The following is a 16632-nucleotide window of genomic DNA, read 5'->3' as shown; positions in this document are numbered from 1 at the left end:
TATAAAAAAAAAACACCGAACTAAACAATAATAATAATAATAATAATAATAATAACCATCCAAAATTAATAAACAACCATTCTTCCTAAGGTTTGACTAAAGAATCATTTATAATAAAAACAAATCCATTTTCAACTTGTTTAACAGATTCAACATTAATCCAATTTTCTTGTTCAACAAGTTTAATGAAAAATTTATCAGTAGAACGAATTTGTTTAATCTTTAAAAAGTTTCCATTATTTAATTGGGTCACAATGATAACTGAATCAGAAACACTTTTATCAATGATTAACTTCTTTTCAAAATTATTAACCAAATGTCCATTCAAGAAATTTAATAAATTATCATTGACAACATCTTCTTGTTCCTTTTCATTCATATTGGATTCCAAAGACTTTGGAAATTCCCATGGTTTCAAATCATTTAATTTACTTTCAACAGCATCATCATTTGGAGCAACAATTAACATGACTTCGTTTGGATTAGCGGTTTTAGCATCAATATCTTGAAATTGACGAATGTATCCAGAAAAGATTGAAATTGAAGATAATTGAGGTAAAACAGATTGCAACAAATTATTATAACAATCAGCCAAATCAAATGTAAATACATTATTAGAGTTATCTAAAACCTGTTGTTGTTCTTCTTGACGTTTAACTTGATGGTTGGATTGTTGAAATTTATCCAAATTGAAAACATTCTTTGGTTCTCTTTTGACTGGTTTTGAACTGGTAATGAAGTCATTTAAATTAACAACATTCTTTGCATCTCTTTTACCAACAGCATCGACTAAACTAGCCAATCTAGCTAAATCTTGAGCATCTCTTTTAGGTTCATTACCTTCATCTAAAGAATCTTTCAAGATTTTTAATTGGGGTAATTCGGCATTAAATGTTCTTTTAACATTACCAGCAGCCTTGGCTTCAGCTTCAAAGCCTTCTTTTAAAGCTTGTAAATTTACAATGTTTTTAGGATCTCTTTTACTAAGAATATCATCACCATGCAATTTAGTGACTCTCTTAGCTTCTCTTTTCTTCTTGCCTTCATCTTCGTCATCTTCATCAAAATGAGCCAAATTAACAACATTCTTTGGTTCTCTCTTGTTAATATGTTTACTTTCCCCATCAGCTTGTCTTAATCCAATGAAATCAACTACATTTTTAGCATCTCTTTTAGCATGATTGACTTCTTTTTCTTCTTCATTGATAACCCCTAATCTCAATCCTTGTAAATTGACAACATTTTTAGGATCCCTTTTGTCATTTTTGTGTGTTTCTTCTTCAGCCTCAACCCCGAGTCGTAAGTTTTGTAAATTAATAACATTCTTAGCTGCCACCAATGAAGTGACAGTAGCAATAGATATCACAGTAGATAATTTCATACCGAATATAACGTTTGTTTCCTTTGATATTACCAACAGCAAATAGAAAATGTTGTCTTGTTTCAGGCGTAGTGTTTTTTTTTTTTCTTCTGTAGTTAGTTTTTATATACTGTAATAGAATTTCTTTTCTTTGTTTGGCTGTCTGGTGTTTTGCTGTATTATTTTTTTTTTCTTGGGTTGCCAATCCCAGGCTATCCAGCGTAGTGCACTCGTGATCAAAAATTATAATACAAAGAGTTGAATTACAGTGAATGATGATGTAATACGAATCTCAAGTTACAATCTACGAACCAATAAACTACTCACTCCCTCCCCTCCATGATACATCATTGATGATCAAATTACATAATTAATTATTATTCAACTCATTCTACTTAATGTATACTTTAATCGATTCTTTTTATCTCGTAATACTTGTAATTGTCTAATTTTACCAATATCATATTTATCTTGTAATTTCAGATTATTCAATAGACTTTCAATATCAGCATCACTTAATAATCGATTAATATTCTTTCCAGTAGGTTTATTATTTCGTTTATTTTCATATTTTTTGGATCTTACTTTGAGCATTTTTAATTCATTAAGTAATGTATTCTTTCTTGTGGTTAATTTAATCAATTCATCCAGTAATTTCTGTAAATTATCATTGATTTGTGGGTTTATGTTATTAGCAAAATTCCTTTTAGCATCATTTAAATCCAACTCAGGTATAACATCAAAGACTTTCCTTGTTGATAGTATCTTACTTAATCTATTACTTCCTTTCAATGTATCATCTAATAATTGATTGGAATTTTGAAGTATATTGATTGATTCCCGTAAGGAGTTTGTACAGTTCTCTAGGTTGTTGAATCTGGGTTGATGATCTTGATCTGTCATTATGATTTGGTTGTCTAGTGGTTGCCTATTAGTTGTAAAAATAAGAGGAGATTGATTTGTTTTGATTTTTACTTTGAAGCAATTTCTTTTTTCTTTTTCTTTTCTGCTGTTGTGGTTTTGCTCGGGGTCGGGTTGTAATTGTTCACTCGCGCGTTTTAGTTGTGGTGGTGGTGCCTGCGGCGTGAATAAGAAGTTCTACCGATAGAAGTCGACTCAATGATACGGCGATCAAAATGAAAAGAAGTTGTGTGATTTCTATTGATTTTACAACAATTAAGCAAAAAAGAAAAAAGAAAAATAACAAATCATCAAAAACCATCTTTGATTATCAACAACTTGACAATCATACTTGCCAATCCTTTATCCATTTGAATTCACTCTCTCCATGGATGTTACCCACTTAACCCATTAGTCACGTTCTCACCCTTCCTTCACTACTACTATTACATACAAGTTGAGTGTGTGTACTTTACAGCAAGAAAAACAACAAAAAAAAAAAAGAACGCTTAACAAAAATCAATTTTTTTTTTCCAATTGGAATCATACAACAACAACAACATTTTCCATTTCAGAACCATCAACAATACTCTACCATTTGCTTTGATCAGCATACCTAATCAATTCCAACAACTCGTAAATTTATATTCAAATTTATTCAATCAACTACAGGAAAGACATCTACCACTTCCTCCCCCTTTTTGTTTTCTACATATATACAATAATCTGGAATTATTGTGTATTTCTTCGTCAACTTATATTAATTTATAATACTTGCTTTTTTTATATACAATACAAATCCATATAACAATAGTATTCCGTTAACATGACAGATATTCCAATAGCAATCGAGAGTTCACAACTACTCCATAATAATAATAATAATACATCCACTCATCAGCATCATCAAATAAATCATCATAAATCTCAGCAACTGAAACAATCATCACCAAATAAAAATCAAACTCCCCCTTCATCATCTCCACAACCTTTCCCTAATTTGGAAATCAAAAAGAATGGAATAGTTTATATCAAAAGTTCTAATAATTTGAGTAATGGTAATAAATCATCCACTGGTTTATCTAGAACCACAAGTAATTCAGGCACAAACTCCCCACTAGATAACAAATCACCAGCGTCTATTTCAACCAGCACCATCAATTCACAATCAATAAACAGTGTATCCACCTCATCAGCTGGAAGAAAAAGATCAAATTCTCAATCACAAGTTGTTTCCATGCCGGGAAAACCAAAATATTCTGGTTCAGCAACTAGAGACCAACCAAAATCATCCCTTTCAACTTTACCTGGTCCACTTGTTTCCACATCATCTTCTTCATCATCGTCTGTTGGAGCAGGAAGTTCACTTTTACCTAAATCATCGCATGGTCCATCTCCATTGAATCCAAGAAAACGTAACCAAATCCAATATTATGTGACTCTTTTACCATTAAATGATACATTTATTAAGAAACATTTGCCAGTGGCAACATATCCTGAAACCACGAAATTAGGTAGACCAACGGGTACTAAACACAAACCAGATGTTACTAATGGATATTTTGACTCGAGAGTTTTAAGTAGAAATCATGCCCAAATTTATATTGATCCCAAGAATGGGAAATTAATGTTGCAAGATTTAGGATCATCCAATGGTACTTATCTAAATGATGTGAGACTAAATAATGATCCAACAGAGGTTAAAATGGGTGATGTTGTCTGTCTTGGATTTAATGTTCAAGCTGAATCAACGCATAAACAAATTAGTTTGAAAATTGAAAATATTAACGTAATTTCAACACAATTGGAAAACGGAATTGGTAAAAATGGAGATGGAGGGAATAGTTTTTATGGTAAAGGAATAGATAGCCCAGAATTTAGACATATATCTTTTATTGAAGATATTTGTAATCAAGTGGAAAAGAAATCTCAACAATCCCCGGATAATATTGTTTCTAAACATCAATTATCATATGAGAATTATTTATTTAATGATGTGAATGCCGAATTGGATGATTATTTATTAGGACTATATTCTAATTCAAATACTGGTATTTACAACAATTCAAGAATTGGTAGTCCATCATGTGTTGAAAGCATTGTTAGTGTTTTACTTATGAATCTTACTCGGGTTAAACAACAAAACACTGTCTTGCAAGAGTTGTTTAAAGATTATGAAAACTTCAAAAGTTTATCAATTGAACAAAATAAGAAATTGGATTCACTTGGTAAGAAGCTTAAGTCAAGTGAAGATGATAAATTAAAATTGAATAGTTTATTGACTGACTTGAAAAATAAGAACACTGCTATTGGACAAGAACGAGATCTTAATGAACAAGAGGTTAAGAACAAATTAGACAAGATTAAGTTATTGGAGAAGCAAATTCAGGAACTTCAAGAAGAAAAGGAGCGATATGCAAAGGAAAAACAAGAGCATGAGGAGAAACTAAAACAAGAACAAGAAGAACGGGAAAAGGAACAACAACGTGAAATAGAGAGAGAGAAAGAATTATCAAAAGCTAGAGAAAGAGTAACTATTACAGAAATAGATGAACAAGTCAGACAACAACAAGAATTGAATAATTTTATTGCTGATTTATCAAGAACACCATCATTTAAGAATGCAAAAATTCAACCGGAACCCATTCAAAGTGAAGTTGAACCATTTCCGACAGTTGAAGAACATAGTCATAGTGAGAGTGTATCGGAAAGTGATTTATCTCCATCAATTACCAAGCATTCAACGGGTAAAAATAGTACCAAAAAATCTAAAACCCATAAAAATAAGAAATCTAAACAGATTCATCCGGATAAATTGATTAAATTTGCTCAGGATAATGCTCCACATATACAGACGGTTACTATAGCTATGTCTGCTATGATAATAGGTTATTTTTTTAAACAATTGACTGAATGAGACACGATTCATTCGTTTAATTGGTTCTTTTATTGTTAGTATTAGTCTTAGAATATACACATGATTTTTATAGTTTTCTTGTTTAATGGTGGTGATTTTGGTGATAATGAGGAGGGGGCGTGTGGTTATCAAAATTGAGGAGATTTAAAGGTAAAACAGATCAACAAACTTTTTCTCTTTGAGTATTAAATCAACCAACCAACTAGCTAATCATCAGCCATGACTATAACTATACAAGATATACCTGATTTATTGGTAGAGCCAAGCAAGATCAACTATTTAAAGGAGTTGACATATTTAAATAATCAATCAATTAATAAAGAAGATGATAATGATGATAAATTATTAAATACATTAGAATTATTTACATTTGGTAATTTTAAACAATATAATAAATATAAAACAAAATATATTGAATTAAATGAAATTATGATTAATAAATTAATTAAATTAACATTGATTTCAATAAATACTGATTTTATTAATCAAATTATATCATTTGATAAAATTAATCAAATTTATGATTTAAATATTGGGAAAATTTATAATATTTTAATTGAATTGAATTTTCAAAATTTAATAAATATTCAAATTGATGATGTTCAAAATGTATTAATTATAAAAGAAAAGAAAATATTACGAGATGTTTATAATGATGATGAAGATGATTATAAATTAAGAGTATTAAATGAAGATGAAGATTTAGGAGTTACTAAACTGGTTAAATTATCAAAATTAAAATTACAAAATTGGATAAATGAAAAATTAAACCCTGTTAAAAATGAAATAGAAAATAGATTAAATACATCATTGATAAAAGATGAAGGATTAGTGATATCTGGATCATCACCAATTAATCCAATTCAAGATTCTATTCGATTTGAAAATACAAGAAAACGTAAAACTCCTGATAATATTTGAATCAAATAAATAAATAATAATGTTGATTTAATATATTTCTGTATATATGTTTATATTTACTTCAAAGCTAATATATATATACATGAAATATAGTTTGTTTGTTTTTTTTTTAAAAAAAATTAAATTAGTGAATTATCCAAGGAAGAGTGTGAGTTTCCAAGAATTAGGCAGCCCAAATCTTAGAAATGATGTTTGAAATACCACCTTCTTTCTTTTCAATTTGATAAACACCATAACCAGCAACACCAGTACCTAAAGTCAATAAATAAATAGCTAAATTATGTAAACTACCATAAACTCTCTTTGGAATATAATCAATAATACAACTTTGGAAACCAGCAAAACAATGGAATAATAATAAAGCAGACATTGAAGAATCAATAATAGTTGAAGCACCAGTAATAAATGGAGATAAAACTAATGGTAATAAACCAATACTTACAATTCTTTCACTTGTCCAATGCAATGAACCTTCAATTTTATGAGGAGCTGGTGGAACATAAGCATCATTAACTGTACCAACAATATAACCCGGAGGTTGTGGAATAGTTTTAAAACTTCTAACTGCTTGAGTTGAAGACAATGATAATAATGGTCTGAATGTGGTTGGGGTTAATGATCTTTTGGTCAAAGCTGACAATCCAATACGAGATAACATAATGAAAATTGGTTGGTTAATGTGTAAATAGAACTGAAATGAAACTCAAAGGTGAATTGAAAAGAAAAAAGTAAGTAAACTTTTCTGGGGGAAGGATTGGTTCAAAGTTTTTTTTTCTTCTTCTTCTTTAGCATTTCGTTCCCGGGATATTCTCAGGTCAGGTGACTGCCCGCACTTTGTGTGGGTTGATGATTATTAAGACTCGCATTTTTATTGGTCGGTTATATACAGGATCGGGTATGTATGTGCGTATAAATTAACACACGTGACTATTTAATGGCAAATATACTTTCATCATCTTCATCTTCAAATTCTTCCAAATTTTGTATTCTTTGATTTGGATCAAATCTACCTTTGAGAGATCTTTCAATTAATCCCAATGGAGTCTTTGCATAGATCACTTTACTCATTTTTTTAATAGTTTTATCATACCATGAAATGTTTTCAAATTTATTACGAATATCATATATTCTAACATCATGTTTCAATTGTTTGATTCTTTCAATTTCTTGCGGCTGTTTCATATTACCATACATGAGCTCTAAATTATTCAACACGTTTAGTAATATAGGACCAATTCTTGCATCGGAATATCTATCCATATACAAATCATTCAATATTTGCTCTGACCAATCAATAGCATTGTCTTTATATCCTTTAGCCCACATGACTTCACTAATATGAGCTTTAATGGTGTTTATCATAGTGGTGAGATTTGCTCGTTCACAATTAAACAATGGATAACTAGCTTGATTGGCTTTGCCCAATTCAATTGATTTATTAATATCCTGTAATGATCTTAATTCTGATAAATAAATTTGTAAAGATTTACTTAATAAATCGGATTTTTGTTTCTTGGATATTCTTTTAGATTTAGATAATTTTGCAAAATTTGAAGCTAAATCATTTAAACAATTAATCAATTCATCAGATATTTTTGAATTTGCATCCAAGATATAATTATCATCAATTTTCATGGAATTTGGATGGTTTTGAACCAACATATCAATGGTTCTGGTTAATATCGGAATAGATTGTTCTGGATCATTAGTAATCTTGGCCAAGATTCTACTACTTGAAGATAATTTTTCAGCATCACCAACTTTATAAAATAAAAAATCGTCATTGACAATTTTTGATAATAAACCAATAGAAACTTCAACTTCTCCTTTACTTAATAAGCATTTGCAATACCTTAAAATCATATCAATATAAAAATTAATAAATTTAGGCGTCTTCTCTTGAATTAAAAAGTCTTTACTTAAAATAGGAACATTAAATCTATTATCAAATTGATCTTCGTTCAAATCTGGATATTCTTGTTTAGCTAATTCAATTAATAATCTACGATAGTGCTTAGTTGCATGTCTTGGAGATTCACATACTTCATCTTTATTAATGGCCAAAACTGAATTCAATTTATCATCGATTGAAGTATCCCAAAATGGTATAAATTGACGATCATTTGCATCTTGATACAATATATAAAACAGCAATAATGATACTATAACAATACCACAATAAATACCTGTTAATGCTTGAATGATATATTTAGCTGTTCCTAAATTTGATGTCTTCAAATAAGTTACTTTCATCATTGATCTTGTTAATCTTAAAGAACGCGGGGCATGAATGGTTGCTGGTTGTTTTGTAAGCAACGATATTGATCTTTGAATAGATAGATTGGATACTGATGATGGTCTCAACAGGATGAGCACACCAGTAGGTGATTTCCTTGGGAGTCTTAATCCAAACATGGTCTGACTGTCGGTTGATGATAGTTCATTCAAAGGTTGAAATTTTTTTTTTTCATTTTTCATTTTTCATTTTTCATTTTCTTTTTTTTTTTGTATTTGGCGTAGAACGAAAATCACCTTGGTTACACAACATGAAAGTGATTAAAGATCATCTAGTTATAGAGTGTCCAATGTAATAACGGATAGTTTATGTCAGAAGTGAGCCATCATTGGTCTTGTATTTGCAAGTTTTTCCGGTTTCAATGGAACAACGGATTTACCTTGCCGTCTGTGTCCAGATTACCCGTTATGAGATTATGTAATTGATTAGTTATTATTAAAAAAAAGAATCAATTCATCACAGCCATTTCAAGATGGGAAAAAAAAAATGCATAATCAATTACAAATCATTATCAACAACCAAACCAGGGATTATCAACAGGAGTTCTATATGAGTATACCACCAAGTAGGTCGTCTGTTGATGACGTAACTACTAAGTATGAACTATCTTCATTAGACGATTCTACTTTTAATCGACCTTCTTCCCAATTCACCCGATCATTGGCACTCAAAAAAATATCACCTTCATTATCACCACAATATGAAGATCAACAATCTAACACACACCACAGACAAGAGGGACGTTATAATAATGATAGTGATAGTAATCATAGGCTGAGGAAATCTCGAAGGGTTTCAATATTACATAAATTTATAACAAATTGGTTAATTATGGATCCAAATCTATTAGATCACAATGACGATAAGCCACTCAGGAAGAATTATCAAAAATCTGAAAATTCCAAATATGTATTCTTTTTAGGTGGAAGATTACATACTATTAAAAGTAAGAATCCAACAAGTATAATCACATTCATGTTAATTATTATCCCTGGTGTATTATTCATTATATTTGAAGCCTCATGGCATTGGAACAATATATCACCTGCTATAACAATGATATTTATTTATTTATGGATGATTAATATTAGCTTATTTTTGAAATTAGCCACAGGTGATTCGGGAAGACTACCCAAGAATATTCATATTCCTAAAAAACTAACCAAAGTACAACAACAATCACAGGGACATATTGATCATTGGGAAATTGATGATCCTCCACTGGAATATTTTAATACTTTAACACTACCTTATGGTAAGAAAGATCAATTGGGAATCCAAGTGAAATATTGTACTACATGCCATGTTTGGAGACCTTCAAGAACAAGTCATTGTGGGATTTGTAATATATGTGTATTAAATCATGATCATCATTGTATCTTTTTGAATAATTGTATTGGACAAAGGAATTATAAATATTTCTTATGGTTTTTATTAATCACTGTTGTTAATTGTTTTTATTTGTTGATTGTATCAGTTATTCAATTATGCTTTTATAGAATTTATCATCATTATCATAATCATAATCACCAAGAGACAAGTATACACAATATGAGACAGTCGGTTCAACATCATCCAGTTGGGTTATTGATTGTTATCTATTCAATATTAGGTATCGTTTACCCGTTGTTGTTATTATTATTTCATGGGCTTTTAACCAGTCAAAATATAACAACAAGAGAATATCTAAATTATGTTTATAAACAAAAAAATGGTGATTTTGTCAATGTTTATCAAAGATCATTTTTCAGGAATTTATACATCAATTGGTTGGGTAAATCAAGTGGCGTCGGGTTGACTTTCCCATTAGATATTTACAAAGATGGTGATTTAAGGTATCAAACAATCGACCCCTTGAAAGCATTTGAATAGTCTTATAGAAAGTTGTATAGAAGTATAATAAACATTGACCTTATGTGTATCTATGGAACCAATTGGTAGTGCCGCTATAATTTTTTTTTTTTTTACTCTTTGCTCTTTGTCAAACAAAACACACACACACACACACAAAAAAAAATATAATGAAACGTTTATCCATATGGACCACCACCGCCATCTTTAATATCATCGTCGTCTGGAGCAACTGATAACACCACCATCAACAACAACAACAAGTTAATAACTAATAGAATAATGGAACAAGTGATACGATTTCTACTACGAAATACAGACCTAAACAAACGAGGTGAATTAAATCCAGCCCTGGATTTTGAAAACAATGAAGCAAACTTGGGTCCTGGGGAAGTAGATGATGCTGATGAGTTATCACCAAATACAAGTCTTCGAGTGCCGCATAATTTACATAATCCTAATTATATGAATGACGAGGCATCACTGATCCATTTTATTAATAATCCACTAGCTAATGCTATACAACTATCTAGAAAGACTTTTAAAACACCATTTACTAAGAAACCAACTATTTATACGGGAAATTTCGTACGACCTACTCCAAGTAATATACTAAGTTTACCACAACGATTATTAAGATGGATTTATTCCATGTCTATGGTTGTTTGTATCTTGTTGATGTTGGGATTCATAGCTGTTACTCCGTTAGATGTTGTTGTACAAACTTTGGGCACTGGGAATGACACAGCAGTTAAAACATTTATTGTTATTATTGTTTGTGTGGTATTTTTATTTGTACTGATTATTATATATCTTGCAAGAGTTTATCAATTTAGAATAAGTCTTAATGATATTCCTAACAAGAGTCTTTATATTCCATTTGAGAATGATTATCCTCGTCCTGTTTTCAAATATATTGATAATAATTTACAAAAATGTTTTGATATTAAGTTCAAAGCAGGTCCTTTACAAGATGAAAATTGTATTATTAATCATCCAGGGTTATCACCACCAGAATATATTCAAAAGATTAATTCGACTAAAAGGAAAATCGTTAATGATGATGTGGCAGCAGATGGAACTTTATTACCTCCAAATGTTCAATATGAAGATATAATTAGAAGTTTAGGTGATAAATTTTATATGGGGAAGATATTAACTCAAGATGATATACCAATTGAATTATCAATGAAAGAGATTATCTTATATTTGGCTAAACAATGTATGGAATATGATTTAATTAATAATAAACATGAAAATATTCCAAATATAAATCGATTAATTGAATTATATGAAAATTTTCGATTTAATAATAAATTAATTAAACAAGAAGATATATTTGAATTTATGATTGAATTTGATAAATTTGGACAAATTTGTCAGAATGATTATCAAATGAAATTACCAACTCCTTCAATTAGTAGAAGAATGAGTAGAATAAGTCACAATTTGGATTATAATAGTGATTATTTTTACAATCCCAGCAATTATTCCCATGCTTTATTTGACGACGATGATAATGATGAAGATGATGAATTTAATCAAAGTGATGATGATTGGGATAATGATGATGATTATGATAATTTTTATAATTATAGAAAAGAACCACAACCTCCTTATCAATATTTACAATTGGATAAATCATCATCAGATGAAAATAATCCATTTCAACATCGTAAAGTTGAAAATAAATACTTTGAAAATGCAACAAATGGACTTGATTATGATGATGATGATGATGATGAAGGAAATGGAGTTGAATCAGTTAAAAGATTGAACAATCGTGGAAGTTTTAGTAGTTCCAAATCAGTTATAAGAAATAAATTGGCATTAGAAAGTCGTCATACATTACTGAATATCAATCCTAAAAATAGACGTCATTATCAAGATGAAGATGAAGATGATTATAATTCATTACATAGGAATATCAGTGGTTATGTCACTGATGAAGAAGAAGAAGAAGACGATGATGATGATGATGAAGATGAAGATGATGAGTGTGACGAAGATGAAGAATATGATGATGATCAACAATTTTATCAATTTAGGAGAAGAAGACCAGTTTCTCATCAGCAACAACAACAACAACAACAGGGATTAAATATATCACCAGTTCACAGTATAAATAGCGTTGAAGTTAAACCAATTTATAAATAGGATATCATTAATTTTGTCTAGGTTTTACAATTCCATCATGAATGAAATAATAAACAACCGTACCATCATCATTAACAATACCAATAATTAATCTTTCCGGTCGTTTCCCTTCTCCTTGATCATTTTCTATTTTGTTAAACCATGTATTTATTTCTTGAACAGATAATTTTGAATCTTTAAGTAATTTAGGAATAATCCATTCTTTTTTAATTTCATTATCTGTATTAATCAATTTTTCACGTGGTTTACCAGATAAATAAGAATATCCATCATTTTCATGTATATTAACTTCATTCCATAAATTATAATGAATTAAATTCAATTTAACTTGATCTATAATTGATGAACTAAATGGTATCGGTGTAGTCATTGAAAACTATCTCCCTTCTTTTCAAAACTACTTCAGAATCATTATTGACAATTATCTCCGATGGAATTTTTTCTTTCTTTTCATTTTTGGTTTGATCACGAGAAAAGTCGTGTAGAATGACACACACTCACGACTCATCGAAACCTATTGGGTAGCGATGAACCACCAAGGTGTATCCACCACCACGGATTGATTTGCTTCCCCTTGTTCCACTTTAGGGTGATCTTTATGGTAATGTATGGTTTCAAAAACAAGCAAATACTACAATAAAGTTCTACTAGTGGTTTTCACTCTTGGTTTTTATTTTTTGTACCTCACCTACCCTCGTGCCCCCCCTTTCGGTATTATGTGCTCAAACCAGGGTTATTGATTCTAGAAACGTATATTGTACCTAATAGAGGGTATGAAATTAGACAATGGATTCAAAAGGGAAAAAGTAGGAGCAGGTTACAGAGTGGGAAAAGGGAGAGGGGTACCATAAATTTATGATCTCACATTACAATATTGACGTTGATTGGAATTTGTTTTGTTACATTTAACTAAAATTACAATACAATAAAACAAAGCCACCAGATTGATTTAATTTTAATATGGTACAGGAAGTTGTTATATCACACATAAAACTAAAAATGAAAGGGGAGTCTAGACAGAAATTACAAATGGGTTTATATGTAAATTTTGTACTATCAAAACTTTAGACAATGGTGTACGTAGTTTAATTTTTTTTTTTTTTTTTAGTTAAGAAAAGGGCAACGCTTTTCTTTAGAGTAATCGATGTGTATAGTATCTGTACGTCATTATACAACAGATACGATATATGGCTATAGATTTCAAAGTAACAAGATTAGGTGATATTGATTTTCTATGGCAAAGATAGTATATCTGAGCTGGAGATGAATAATAAAAAATTTGTTGAGTTCAAAGAGTCGGAAATTTGACGATTTTATATAACACATACTGCTTACGTCGACCGATAAGTATAGTTCCTATTTCTATTCTTGTTTATTCATTTATTCATTCATTCATCCACTCATTCAGAAGGTCTTAAATCTTTTGTGTTTAAATTTCAGGTTTTATTTTTAGTTCATCTTATTCAAAAGATCCTTTCAATATGCTTTTGTGTTTAATTAGTATTGAATAAGAGGAAATAGATTTAATTGTTTTAACATGCATATACTGTGTTATGTATGTTTCTAAATGTGTTACTAATACATTTTGTTTCCTTGTTGTCTTTGTTTAAACCTATGTAACACATATTCACCACGCTTAGTCGTAGTCATAGTCGTAGTGGTAGTGGTTGTGGTCATCATGCGATTCCTTTGAATATTAATGTAAGTATCAATTAACAACATATTGTTTGCTTGATACACAATAAATGTCAAGTGTGATAATAATAGCACACGCTTGCATACATGTACAGTACATGAATAACAAAACTGTAATAGGGGATTCACTTGATAACTTTAGAATAAACTTTTTCTTAAAGGACGTTCTTTATTAAATGTAAGTATATGTAAGTATTCTATCACCTTAAAAATTAATCTTGCGTTGAAAAGATAATTAAAATATATAAGGCTGGATTAAACATTAAGCATATGGTATTATCAATTGTAATGACAACTAATTATGAACTATAGAATAATAGAACAACATAGAAAGTAAGTTGAAGATGACCAGTTTGTATAGAAGAAGTTAAACCGTATTATTATCTGTTTGTTTCCTTCTAGCAATCAGTCTAATAATAATTTTGTATAATTTTTTTTTGTTTTTTGCAATTATTGTTGGTGAAAATTTCTTACATATCATGAATACACCAACATTTAAACAATCCAATGATATAACCAGTCACCAGATTCTTTTTATTTCTTTTTCAGTAGTAATAAATTGACAGGAGAGATTTCAATGTATAATCTCGCCTCTTTATGCAATTTCAAACCCAACAAAAAGAATATAATCGATATAAGCCAATAAATTGGGATATACTCCTCTTGACTAGAATTTAATTAATCCAATTTGAAATTTTCATTTGAATTCATTTGATGTACAGATATGTATGCAACTAATGTGTTTTGGGTTAAAAAGTTGGGTATTCTCTATTTGGTATACATTTATAATAATATGGAAAGACCCTTGGACGTATAAAACAACCTCAGATCTTTAGAGATTAATTTTATTTGATACATAAATACATGTACATGGTACATATGGCAAGAGATCTAGACACTTGGAACTATCTATAAGGCGGTAGATGAAATTTTCTTCAATATTTGTCCCCACTGATTTTATTTATCAATCGTGTATGTTCTGTTCATACGAAGAAATGAATTGCGTTCTGAATACAAATCGCGCTTCATTTTCCGGACAGTAGATATTTATTATTACTAATCCTAAGTATTATTATCAGAATGGTATAAGTAATAATGACAAGAATAGTTTTATTATTATGAGATACAGAGGAAATTATAAAAAGTTGAATTGAGGATAACAGATTTCCCCAATTTAAATTTTAATTCTTACTCCAGTGCTAATGATTTTACGGAAACGATATACAGACTAAACTCATAAACCTTTATAATGGTCTAGTGGTGTTATTTTTTTAAACCACTTTATTTCCGGTAATATTTATCGCGCCATCATGAACAATAGATCTACAATAACAATATACAACAAATCAATAGTTATGATATTTTTGTATTTATTACTTTCTTTTAATGATTATTGCACCCAATTTTTCTTTGAAGGAAATCGCCCCATTTTCAATTAGTAGTGTACAAATGCACAAGAATCAATTATTTTTGCTTCAAGTGCACGACTTCACTAAACTCGTAACCTTATTGGTTGGGTGTGAAAATAAATGAATATATATGTACAATAGGATAAGCAATATAACTTATTTGAGAGCAGAGCAAGTAATAACAACGGTCTGACCCATTTCTAGACCAATCAAATGATGCAGTTGTCTATTCCCAGCACGGTTCTGGAAATGGGCGGTTACAGAAACGCGAAGGAGGAAGAAGAAGAGGAAGAGGGAGATCTACGTAATTAAGAATAAACAAACAAGAAAGAATTTATCAATAGACGATAATAAATTGATAATTTACTTTATCGATATCATAATATAGATTTGCATCCTCTCTGTCATGCAAAAGAAAGTTATAACGATGAAGTACAATTGTTCGTCTGTAAGTATCTGATTTCTATTATTTGATGTACAGACACTACATACATACTGTGGTTCATGTATCAATAGAGAATTCATTGTCTGGGATTCCCAATTTCGTGAAACAATTATTCATGTTGATGTACAAAAGTAAAACTAGCTTTTTTTCCTTTTTCTGGTATTTGTCTAATCTAAACAAATAAAACCTGTACATTCATGTCATGTTGAGTTGAGTTGAAGTTCGTGTTACTTGCATCATCATCAGTGTCGTGTTTCAAAAAAGGAAAAAAGGAAAAATTTATTGCTATGGAGTTTTGGTACAATTATACCTTTGAAAATAGTGTGAAATTATGTCATTATTGAATTATTCTCCTAGGTAGATCAACCTAACAATTTCATTCCGAATGTTATGTACTTGTCTTATATGTCAAATTCCATTGTCGTTTCTATTTTGTTTTTTTAGTAATTGACATATTTGTACTACATCATTTTTTGTTAAATTGATTATGAGACATCAAATCATCTGATAAATTCTCATTTAGTTTATATTCCCAATGCAAGAACTAAAAAGAAAATCCCCCCAGAATGGGTTCAATATACACCGTTGTCGTTGTGATTCTTCTTGCAGTGGCTTTTTACACTTGTCTTTTTTTATTAAGGTCTAGTCCCCCAAGCACCATTTTAAGTCATTACCCTGTTT

At 29.8% G+C, this 16632-nt stretch overlaps 9 protein-coding genes across 9 annotated transcripts; 4 read left to right on the top strand and 5 right to left on the bottom strand. All coding sequences in view use genetic code 12, as the record gives it.

Annotated features, from left to right (window-relative positions):
• Nucleotides 1-85: 85 nt before the first annotated feature.
• On the bottom strand, nt 86-1381 carry CTRG_04776 (uncharacterized protein; the record flags this gene model as incomplete). The annotated part of the gene is made up of 1 exon (XM_002550432.1): nt 86-1381. One exon carries the CDS (start codon nt 1379-1381, stop codon nt 86-88), a length of 1296 nt encoding a protein of 431 aa, XP_002550478.1.
• A 360-nt stretch (nt 1382-1741) lies between these two features.
• Nucleotides 1742-2263, bottom strand: SPC19 (Spc19p; the record flags this gene model as incomplete). Its single annotated transcript, XM_002550431.1, has 1 exon — nt 1742-2263. The coding sequence occupies one exon, from the start codon at nt 2261-2263 to the stop codon at nt 1742-1744; it is 522 nt and encodes a 173-aa protein (XP_002550477.1).
• An 823-nt stretch (nt 2264-3086) lies between these two features.
• On the top strand, nt 3087-5177 carry CTRG_04774 (uncharacterized protein; the record flags this gene model as incomplete). The annotated part of the gene is made up of 1 exon (XM_002550430.1): nt 3087-5177. The coding sequence occupies one exon, from the start codon at nt 3087-3089 to the stop codon at nt 5175-5177; it is 2091 nt and encodes a 696-aa protein (XP_002550476.1).
• A 219-nt stretch (nt 5178-5396) lies between these two features.
• On the top strand, nt 5397-6098 carry CTRG_04773 (uncharacterized protein; the record flags this gene model as incomplete). The annotated part of the gene is made up of 1 exon (XM_002550429.1): nt 5397-6098. One exon carries the CDS (start codon nt 5397-5399, stop codon nt 6096-6098), a length of 702 nt encoding a protein of 233 aa, XP_002550475.1.
• A 163-nt stretch (nt 6099-6261) lies between these two features.
• CTRG_04772 (succinate dehydrogenase membrane anchor subunit) lies at nt 6262-6756 on the bottom strand (the record flags this gene model as incomplete). The annotated part of the gene is made up of 1 exon (XM_002550428.1): nt 6262-6756. The coding sequence occupies one exon, from the start codon at nt 6754-6756 to the stop codon at nt 6262-6264; it is 495 nt and encodes a 164-aa protein (XP_002550474.1).
• A 269-nt stretch (nt 6757-7025) lies between these two features.
• CTRG_04771 (uncharacterized protein) lies at nt 7026-8576 on the bottom strand (the record flags this gene model as incomplete). The annotated part of the gene is made up of 1 exon (XM_002550427.1): nt 7026-8576. The coding sequence occupies one exon, from the start codon at nt 8574-8576 to the stop codon at nt 7026-7028; it is 1551 nt and encodes a 516-aa protein (XP_002550473.1).
• Nucleotides 8577-8880: 304 nt separating this feature from the next.
• CTRG_04770 (palmitoyltransferase) lies at nt 8881-10266 on the top strand (the record flags this gene model as incomplete). Its single annotated transcript, XM_002550426.1, has 1 exon — nt 8881-10266. One exon carries the CDS (start codon nt 8881-8883, stop codon nt 10264-10266), a length of 1386 nt encoding a protein of 461 aa, XP_002550472.1.
• Nucleotides 10267-10527: 261 nt separating this feature from the next.
• CTRG_04769 (uncharacterized protein) lies at nt 10528-12402 on the top strand (the record flags this gene model as incomplete). The annotated part of the gene is made up of 1 exon (XM_002550425.1): nt 10528-12402. One exon carries the CDS (start codon nt 10528-10530, stop codon nt 12400-12402), a length of 1875 nt encoding a protein of 624 aa, XP_002550471.1.
• Nucleotides 12403-12409: 7 nt separating this feature from the next.
• SEN15 (Sen15p) lies at nt 12410-12772 on the bottom strand (the record flags this gene model as incomplete). The annotated part of the gene is made up of 1 exon (XM_002550424.1): nt 12410-12772. One exon carries the CDS (start codon nt 12770-12772, stop codon nt 12410-12412), a length of 363 nt encoding a protein of 120 aa, XP_002550470.1.
• Nucleotides 12773-16632: the final 3860 nt, after the last annotated feature.

Source organism: Candida tropicalis (genome assembly GCF_000006335.3).
Source record: "Candida tropicalis MYA-3404 genomic scaffold supercont3.6, whole genome shotgun sequence".
NCBI classification, from domain to species: domain Eukaryota; kingdom Fungi; phylum Ascomycota; class Pichiomycetes; order Serinales; family Debaryomycetaceae; genus Candida; species Candida tropicalis.
This window is presented reverse-complemented; position numbering and strand designations above follow the sequence as displayed.